This window comes from Aethalodelphis obliquidens, unplaced genomic scaffold (genome assembly GCF_003676395.1).
Source record: "Aethalodelphis obliquidens isolate GAN/ISIS:26980383/991018 unplaced genomic scaffold, ASM367639v1 scaffold8, whole genome shotgun sequence".
In the NCBI taxonomy this organism is placed as follows: Eukaryota; Metazoa; Chordata; class Mammalia; order Artiodactyla; family Delphinidae; genus Aethalodelphis; species Aethalodelphis obliquidens.
Window position 1 is genome coordinate 57,670,839 of NW_020837952.1, and position 10,185 is coordinate 57,681,023.

Consider the following 10,185-nt stretch of genomic DNA (forward strand, 5'->3'; position numbering starts at 1 on the left):
TGAAAATTGGAAAGAGAGAAGTTGATTCAAGAGATAAGATTCCCAACTGTTTTACCTGGGGTGTATTTCTCAGCTGACCTTGGGCCTTCACTGTCTCAGCTGGGTTTTTAACTTTATTATTTTATTTTTTAAATGTTTAAATTTTTATTTTTTAACTTATTCATGTCACTGTTAATGTTTTAACAGAAGTGACGGCTTTGAGAACCCAGTGCTGCAGCAGCACTTTAGGAACATGGAGGCCTTGGCTTTGGATTTGATGGAGCCCGAACAAGCCGTGGATCTGACACGTAAGGAGGCCGTGACTGAGTTGAGAAGTTCTTTTCGTGGGAGGCTTTTGTGTCCATTTTACTCTGGACCAGTAATATGGATGCATTTCCTAGCACCCTCTAAGTACACAACCTTGTGGTCCAGATCATCTCTGCCTGAGAGGTTTCCTAGACCAGCTTAGATTGCCTGGGAACGGGTTTGGCCGATTCTGCAGTAAGAGGAGGAGGAAGTGCCAGGCTTCTGAGACCTGCCTCTGAAGTAGACCATCCATGACTACATGTTGGTAAAAGTTAAAAACAAAAATCTGCAACATTTATTGAGTGCTTACTGTGTGCCAGGCCTTGTTGTCCTGTGTGTTGACTCATTTATTCTGCGTGACTATGAGGTAGGTTCTGTCACTGTCCCTAGTTTGCAGGGAAGGGAGTGATTTGCACTAAGTAGTAAGCGGTGGCTGTCGGCGCAGAATCCAGTGAGTCTGGCCCAGAGCCCTTGCTCTGAACCACTATGCTTACCTTACTGCTGCTCCATCAGACGGCGTGCTCTGCCCTGAGAAAATGGACCTCGTTACCCAGCATGGAGGACATTTGCCTGGCCTCCCAGGCTGAGGTGTTCTGAGCTCTCTGCTGGTCCCTTTCTGGATTGTGGTTCTCTCATGTACTTCATAAGAGGATGCATGAAGTTTAGCAATGTAAGTAAATACCCACTGGAAAACAGATTGGATTTAATAAAGACTCTTGACAGAGGTTGAAAAGATCAGAACAGTTAGTTCGGCCTGCTTAGCTTCCCAGTTATTATTGATCTCTTTCATGCTAGCGCCAGCATTAAAAGCATGAGTTGTTGGACGTGTGTCATGGTGGTGACTGTCAGCTGGGCCTGGCAGAAGAAGAACCCTTGAGTGAGGCAGCCCATCTCTTCCTTTATGGCCTTTAGGCAGATCAGGAAGTCAATTGCCTAGTCTCTAGCAAGATGGCTAGAGACACAGACTTTGGAAACACTCGATGTAGGTAGATTTGAATCCCAGCTCTCTGGCACTTATTAAATTGCGTGGCCTTGGAACAATACTTAATCTCACTGAAGCCCAGTTTCCTTATTGGTAAAATGGGGATAATGATCTGTCCTTACAAGGTGTTAACAAAATATAGGCCCTGACACTCGGGAAGGTGCTCAGAACACAGTTGTTCTCCTTTATTCCACAGCCGTGTGCTCTACTTACTAGCGCCCCAGCCTCTTGCATTCTCTCTTCTGGCCCTATACTTTTTGGGAGAAAGTCTTGTTTTTCTCTTTCTACTTCTATTTTTCAAAAACAATTTTGGCTGCTGTAGTGTTTCTTGTAAGCTAAATGTCTCAGGTTCCTGTCTTTAGCCCTTTCTTCTCTCCTTTCTGTTGGTTATGTTATCCACTCCCATAGCCTTAAGTATGACCTCATGCCCACAACCCCCAAACCTGTATCTCCAGCCCTGTCCTTTCCTCTAAGCTCTGGCCAAAGCTTCCAGCTGCCCAGGTGACATCTATTGAAGGCCCTGGGTATCCTACTGCTCAAACATGTGACCCCTTTGATTCTTTGTTCTTTCACATCCCTAGCTCAGTTCTAATCAAATGTGTCTGCTTCTCTGTGACACAATAAGGCTTTCTTTTTTTTTTTTCCCCAGTATGCGGGGCTCTCACTGTTGTGGCCTCTCCCATTGTGGAGCACAGGCTCTGGATGCGCAGGCTCAGTGGCCATGGCTCACGGGCCCACCCGCTCTGCGGCACGTGGGATCTTCCCGGACCGGGGCACGAACCCGTGTCCCCTGCATCGGCAGGCGGACTCTCAACCACTGTGCCACCAGGGAAGCCATAAGGCTTTCTTTTAATAAATACCTTATCAAAGACTCAAAATTGTTTTCTTTCTTCTTTTGGCTTTGTCACACCATACTGTTTTGGTTTTTCTCCTATGCCTGTGGAGACCCTAAGACTTCTTTGCTGGACCTGCTTCCCTTTTTTCTCCTCTAACATGGAAGTGTGCTGGGTGATCCTGGGCGCCATCTTTCTCTGTCCTCTCACTTGTCCCTGCATGGCCTCATCAGGCTACATCAGTGGTTCTAAGTGTGGTCCCTGGACCAGCAGCACTGGTATCTCCTGGGAACTTGTCAGAAATGCACCTTTTGAGCCCTACCCCAAGCTGACTGAATTTGAAACTCAGGTTGAGGCCTAGCAACGTGTGTTTTATTTTATTGTATTTGGCCATGCCGTGTGGCATGTGAGATCTTAATTCCCCAACCAGGGGTCGAACCCGTGCCCTCTGTATTGGAAGCTCAGAGTCTTAACCACTGGACCGCCAGGGAAGTCCCCAGCAACATGTGTTTTAACAAGCCTTCCCGGTGATTCTGAGACATGCCACTGCCTCTAGCACATTGGTTCTCAACTTCGGCTATACAGCAGACTCATCTGGGGGACTTAAAAAAAAATCTGGCTCTTTAGGCCTCACCCCAGACCAATTAAATAAGAATCTCCTGGGCATCAGTACTCTTTAAAAGTCCCCAGGTTGAGAACCAAAGCTCTAGTAGAGATTCCTGTAACCTGGAACATGGGGCTTCTGACACGGTGGTAGCGCAGTTTGACGGTGACGTTCTGCCGTCTTGTAGGTACATACACCACAGGGCAGGAGCTCCCCTCTGTACTTGGCAAACGTGGTCACATGAGGAGATGAGATATTCATCTCATCATGCTTGTCCTTGATGTGACCCAGCTCTCAGCAAAAGCTCTACAAGCTATACAGCTGTAAGAAAGGAAATAAAAATATTATCTTTCCCCCAGAGCTTCCTTTGCCTATTGCATTTGCCTTGGGGAATGTTCCTGCCACCCCAACCACTCACCTCCTCCCCCACCCACCCCCACACCTCTTATTCCGTCCATAAGTCCTGCCAGTGCTGTCACTTCTCAAGTTACAGTCCCATTGCCACCCCCCAGCCCCCGGCCGCCCCACTCACACACACTGCTTCAGCCTTCTGTCTCACCTTCCGTCAATTCATACTCTACACAGCTGGCAGGCAGGGTGATCTAAAACGTCCATCTGATCACGTCGCTCCCCTGCTTGTAGACCTTCAAAGGTTCCCCACTGCTTTTAGGATAAGGCCTAATTCCTGGGCAGGCATTCGAGGCTTCCATGACCTCGCCATGCTTGTCTTTCTAGCCTCCTTGCTGGTCCTGCCCATCTCACACCCTGCCTGCAAGCTGTGTGTCACTGGCTGTCTCTCACCCCTGTGCCTTCTGCTTAGACTAGTATCTGCCTGAGGAAGGACACTCAGCTTGCGAGACTGTGCTGCACAGAGTCCTTCCTGACCCCTCCTGTGTTCCAGCGTGCCCTGTACGGTCCCTTTCTTCATGGCACTGTGCAGCTCTATTGCATTGGTGTTTTTACCACCTCCTTATGGCGCGTGGACTGTAAGCCCTGAGGGTACAGACTCTTGTTTGAATCCACAGGGTCTAGCCCAGTTCTCAACTCTACCGCTTCCCAGCTGTTTGACTTCAGGAAAGTCATTTAACGTCTCTGATTTCCACCTCTGTAAAACGGGAAGACAGGTTTACCTACCCCAGAGATTGTTAGGAGGATTAAATAAAAATAATAAGTTTAAAGCATTTAGGAGAGTGCCTGGTTGTCAAAAGTGCTCATTAAGTACAATTGTTAAAAGCTACTTGGTAAATGTTAGACTTCGAGCAAATGTATTCATGGCCAGCTCAGCTGACTTGTGGACCCTCCCCCATCTCAGCAACTAAGTATTTTCTCCTCCGGTCCCAGTAGAGTTGAACTGGACAGGAAGCCAGGGCTTGTGACTTCACAGGCCACTCTTCTTGTGTTTTTATTTTCTAGTGCCCAAGGTTGAAGTAATGGACAAAAGACTGGGCTCCCTGGTGGATGAGTTTAAGGAACTTGTCTACCCACCAGATTACAATCCTGAGGAAAAAGTTCCCAAGCGAAAACAAGGTAAGGAGCTGGGTGTGGACGTTCAGTGGGTTTTTGGGTTTTTTTTGGTTTTGTTTTGCTTTGTTTGTTTTTCTTTTTGGCCACACGTGCGGCTTGCAGGATCTTAATTCACTGACCAGGGATTGAACCCAGGCCCTCAGCAGTGAACTCGTGGAGTCCTAACCACTAGACCGCCAGGGAATTCCCAGTGGGTTATTTTTTGGACCACCAGGGAATTCCCAGTGGGTTATTTTTTAAAGTTGCCTTTATAGTCCTATCACAGAGGATAATGTCCTTTCAGAAATTGCTATACAAACCTACATATTTACTAACACAACATATTTCAGCACAAATGAAACAATATTCACATTGTTTTCTAGTTTATTTTGTTACTCAGCTATATATGTTGGGCAGGTATTTATATCTACACTCACATATCTACCTACTTAAAAAAAAATAAGGCTACAGAGTACTTCATTGGATAGATATACACAATTTATCCAACCAGACCTTTACTGATGGATAGATATACTGCAGTGAACAGGAACCACCATTGCATACTGGTGTGAGCAGTTACACAGCATAAATTCTTAGCAGTGGAATTGCTGGGTCAAGGTGTAGGCATTTAAATTCTGATAAGAATTGCCAGTTTGCCTCTGAAAAAGTGATAGTTTATACCCTATCCAAGAAGGGATTGGTGTGTTTCCCTACACTCTCACCAATTGTAGACTTTATATACTTTAAAAATTATATATTCACAAAAAAATAATAGAGGGAAAATGTATTCTGTTTTGATTTGCAGTTCTTCAGTTATGAGTAAGATGTAGTTTTACTGGACTTTTTTTTTTCTGTGAACTCCCAGTTTGGGGCTTTAATCATTTTTCCTACTAGACTGCCCTTTTTCTTACTGCTGGACCCAAACAAAATGTCTTTACTGCGACTCTCACATTTTTCAGGACAGCACGTTGTGAATTCCTCAGCATTTGGGAATAATTCTGTCTTAGGTTGTAATCCTTTTAACTATCTTTGCTCAAGTAAAGCCAAATTTGGGCCTTGCTTGCCCCTGAGACCCATGAGGAAGTGTAGCTATGAGAGGTTAGGTTTGTGGTCATTGCGCTTTCTCCCTTTTGCATCAGAAGTGATTCCTCCAGTGCCCTGTGTGCTGTCAGAACTTTTCACACCTGCATGAGTGTGATTTATATATTTGTTTATCTCACTCAGCCTGCATGTCCTTATCACTTAGCATAGCGCCATGGTACTGACAAGGTGCTCTGTAAATGCTTTTTGTTTTGTTTTGTTTCCAGTTTTATTGATATATAATTGACATACACGATTGTATAAGTTTAAGGTGTACAACATAATGGTTTTCTTAAAAATAAATTTATTTATTTTTTGAATTTTTGGCTGCATTGGGTCTTCGTTGCTGCGCGGGCTTTCTCTAGTTGTGGCGAGCAGGGGCTAGTTTTCATTGCTGTGCACGGGCTTCTCGTTGCGGTGGCTTCTCTTGTTGTGGAGCATGGACTCTAGGCGCACGGGCTTCAGTAGTTGTGGCATGTGGGCTCAATAGTTGTGGCGCATGGGCTTAGTTGCTCCACGGCATGTGGGATCTTCCTGGACCAGAGATCGAACCCATGTCCCCTGCATTGGCAGGCGGATTCTTAACCACTGCACCACCAGGGAAGTCCCTACAACATAATGATTTGACTCACATATATCATGAAAAGATGACCACATTAGGTTTAGTGAACATCCAGCATCTCATGTAGATACAACATTAAAGAAATAGAAAAAAAATTTTTTTTTCCTTGTGATGAGAACTCTTAGGATTTACTCTCCTAACAATCTTCATATGTAACATACAGCAGTGTTCATTATCTTTATCACGTTGTACATTCCATCCCTAGTACTTCTTTATTCTGTAAGTGGAAGTTTGTACCTTTTGACTGCCTTCACCGAGTTCTCCTTGCCCCTACTCCCCACTTCTGGTAACCACAAATCTGATCCCTTTTTCAATGAGTTTGTTTGTTTGTTTGTTTGTGAAGTATTATTGACCTCCAACACAATGTTAGTTTCTACATAGCATAGTGATTCAATATTGCTATACATTTCAAAATGATCACTGCGATAAGTCTAGTTGTCATGTGTCACCAAACAAAGATGTTACATAATTATTAACTATATTCCCCACAGTTTACATTTCATTCCTGTGACTCATTTATTTTGTAACTGAAAAAAGCTTATACTCTTAATCTCCCTCACCTATTTCTCTCCTCCCCTCAGGCCGCCCTGGCAACCATCTATTTGTTCTTTGTATCTATGACTCTGTTTCTGTTTGGTTATGTTTTTTCATTTGTTTTGTTTTGTAGATTCCACATATAAGTGAAATCATATAGTTTTTGCTATTCTCTGTCGGACTTATTTCACTTAGTATAATGCACTCTAGGTCCATCTGTGTGGTCACAAATAGCGAGATTTCATTCTTTCTTATGGCTAATATTCCATTGCATATATGTGTACCACATTTTCTTTATCCGTTCATCTATTTATGGGCACTTAGGTTGCATCCATATCTTGGCTGTTGTAAATAATGCTGCAGTGAACATAGGGGTGCATGTATCTTTTTAATTAGTGTTTTGTATTTCTTCAAATAAATGTCCAGAAGTGGAATTGCTGGCTTGTATGGTAGTTTTGTTTTTAATTTTTGAGGAATCTCCATACTATTTTCCATTAACCAATTTACATTACCACCAATGGTACATGAGGGTTCCCTTTTCTCCACTCTTGTTATTTGTTGTCTTTTTGATAATAGCCATTCTGACAGGTGTAAGGATATCTCACTGTGGTTTTGATTTGCACTTCCCTGATGATTAGTGATGTTGAGCATCTTTTCATGTGCCTGTTGGCCATCTGTATTGTCTTCTTTGGAAAAATGGACTTTCAGGTCCTCTGCCCATTTTCAATTGGGTTGTTTGTTTTTTTGATGTTGAGTTCTTTGCATGTTTCAGATATTAATCTCTTGTCTGATACGTCATTTGCAAATATCTTCTTCCATTCAGTAGGCAGCCTTTTTGTTTGTTGGTAGTTTCCTTTGCTGTGTGAAAGCATTTTAGTTTTATATAGTCCCATTTGTTTATTTTTTCTTTTGTTTCCCTTGCCTGAGGAGACATATCCAAAAAAATATTGCTAAGACTAGTATCAAAGTGCATACGGCCTGTGTTTTCGTCTAGAAGTTTTATGGTTTCAGGTCTTACATTTAATCTTTATTTTTTAATCTTTAAAAAATCTTTAATTTATTTTGAGGTCTTTTTAAAATATGGTCTGAGAAAGTTTGATTCTTTTGCATGTAGCTGTCCAGTTTTCCCAACACCATTTATTGAAGAGGCTGTCTTTTTCCCATTGTATATTCTTGCTTCCTTTGTCATAGATTTATTACCCATATAAGTGTGGGTTCATTTCTGGGCTCTCCATCTGTTTCATTGACCTATGTGTCTTGTTTTGGGGCCAATATCATACTATTTTGATCACTGTAGCTTTGTAGTATAGTTTGAAAGTATAAATCTTTTCGAATGAAGAAAGGAAGGAAGGAATGACTTGCTCACCCAGCGTGATCAGCAGTTTCGGGTAAACTGATAGGATTCACTACTTTTAACTCCCTCCTAGACATGATACATTTTTTTGTGTTTAACTGAAGCTGCCTTATCAAGACATCTGTCTTCCCCATGGTGTTCTAGGTAGGCATCACAGCTTTATGGAAGATGGTTAACTGCAGCCCAGATCATATGAGGGCCCCCGTGCAGTGTAGCTGGGATCCCACTGGTAGCATTTCCAATCACTCCCACCTGACCTGTTTCCCCAGGTGATGAAAATTCTGGAAGCAAAAGGCCCAAGGTGGAGTTATCTGAAGAGGAGCTGAAGGCCCACGTCAGCAAGGGCACACTGGGTAAGCTCACTGTGCCCACACTGAAGGAAGCCTGCAGGGTGTACGGGCTGAAGAGCGGGACAAAGAAGCAGGAGCTGCTGGATGCGCTCACCAAGCGCTTCCAGAAGGCCTGACCAGAGACCATACAGCCAGTTACCCTTCCACATTGCAGCCAGGTGGCCTGGTTTTGTTTTTATCAAGTTAAAACATGTTTCTCCTGAGCCAGGGAGAGTCTGGCTGACAGAAGCCAAGGACTTTGTTTATGAGACTTTCTGTTGTCATGGAGAGAGCATTGCCATCTCACTTTGCTGTGCCTTACTCTACTGTCTGAATAAAGAGCCCTAACTTTGTACTATATATTGTTCTATAGTATAAAAGAGAAAGATGTGTCTGCTTTGCATCCAAAGATGCCATTGGCTGTTAGCTTAATTTTCTCTCCCACTGGGAACGCATTTCATCACAATGGAAACAAAATGAATATCCATGAGAGTAGGGAAGAGTGTGACAATTAAGGACAGGTGAACATAGTTTAGGAATGACAAGCCCTAGTAAGGTTATATTCTCCTGATCCTCTGTCCTCCCACCTGTTTTCCTTTAAATGTGTCATATTGAAGATCTAAAGATCAGATTTCAGAAGTAATAAGGAGGCAACATTTCTAATTCTGGTACCACTTGCTTCATGAGTAAATAGCAACCCCCCCTCATGTTGTATTTTCTTAATGTGACACTCAAGTATAAGAAGAAGAGATACACATTTTCTGTTCCCTGAGAGTTTGGGTTGCAGTGTAAGTGAAATGAGTTATTCCTGTTATTTTCAGGGTGCTGTAGGAAGTTCGAGAAGATACAGAGAGGTTCGATGGGAGAAGGGAAAAAGGAAGGGTCCTAGTGTCAGGAAAAGAGGAAGAGGAGGGGAGTGTCTGTCTTTGTTTTCTTCCCCTTCCCATCCCTCTATCCTCCCTGCCCCTTTCCTGCTCTTCCTGCAGCTATTGCTTTTGAAGAATTAGCCTGAGAGAAGGAAGGAGATGGAAGGGTTTTTATCCTCTGAGGATGGCTTGTAGGTCCTGTGTCTTTCAAAACTAGAATGAGCATCTCATGAGGTGAGTGTTGGAGGGGTCAGATTACTCTTGGAAGAGTTTTTTCAGTTTTGGATTCTTTGCTCTGATTTTTATAAGTTGTTTTTTTTTTAACTTCTTTTTGCTTGTTTTTGTTTGGAAAGGAGATGTTATGTTCTTGTTTGGATTTCTTTCCTTATCTGGGGGAGAGGGAAAATAATTCTTCAATTAGAAGAGATGCCTTTGAGGATACAGCAAAATAATGCAAAACCATTTAATATAGTACTTATTCATTCTTGTTGTTGAGAAATAAGACCATCCCCGTTAAATGAAGCATGCTTGGAAACTCTGGGTTCTAGAGAGGGTTACTAATACCACAAAGGTAGATTAGAATCAGGCTAGTCACCATAAGTAGGAAGGTAAGAATGAGTACCACTGCTGGGCCTTTGTTTTCAAGCCTGGATTTCTTGGCTAGTGAGGAGGAAACCTAGTGAGTCCCAAGCTTCTCTGTGCACTCCTGCAGGACCTTACCCACGTCTAGGCTCCTTCTCCTCTGTTCTATTTACAAAATGGAGAGAAGGAAAGAGTTCAAGGGTCCAACAAAGCACCAGTAATATGAATGTTAGAAAAATAACCACTGAGGTCTGTGATAAAGAGCAACTGTGTGATCTCAGTTTCTCTGTAAATTAATGTTTGCCTTCTCTGCTCTTGAGCTCCCCAGGAGAGAAACATCATGTCCAGACATAATCTGGTTGGGCTTTTGTAAACTCACAAGTCAGATTTAGTAAATTTGCATCTTGGCTCCATCACGTACGTACAAGTGACCACCGGCAATTTACCTGGCATTTTCAAGCCTCAGTTTCATCATATTTATAATAATAATAATAACGTGGAATATGGAAAATAAATGAGAAAACATGTAAATGGGCACGGTACTCAATAGGCACTAACTCTTATCCTTCTAACTTCTCTGGCTGCAAACACGCTTCGCTCCTGCAGGTGCT

General features: G+C 43.0%; 1 protein-coding gene across 6 annotated transcripts in view; it reads left to right on the plus strand.

Moving 5' to 3' along the window:
- Positions 1-8,483, plus strand: part of XRCC6 (X-ray repair cross complementing 6) — a 29,506-nt gene extending 21,023 nt beyond the window's left edge. For all 6 annotated transcript variants that reach the window (XM_027107817.1, XM_027107820.1, XM_027107819.1 and 3 more), the window contains 3 exons: positions 187-287; positions 4,118-4,231; positions 8,067-8,483. In XM_027107817.1, coding sequence (XP_026963618.1) covers positions 187-287; positions 4,118-4,231; positions 8,067-8,263 — 412 coding nt within the window. In that variant the 3' untranslated portion in view covers positions 8,264-8,483. The remainder of the gene's footprint in view (positions 1-186; positions 288-4,117; positions 4,232-8,066) is intronic.
- Positions 8,484-10,185: the final 1,702 nt, after the last annotated feature.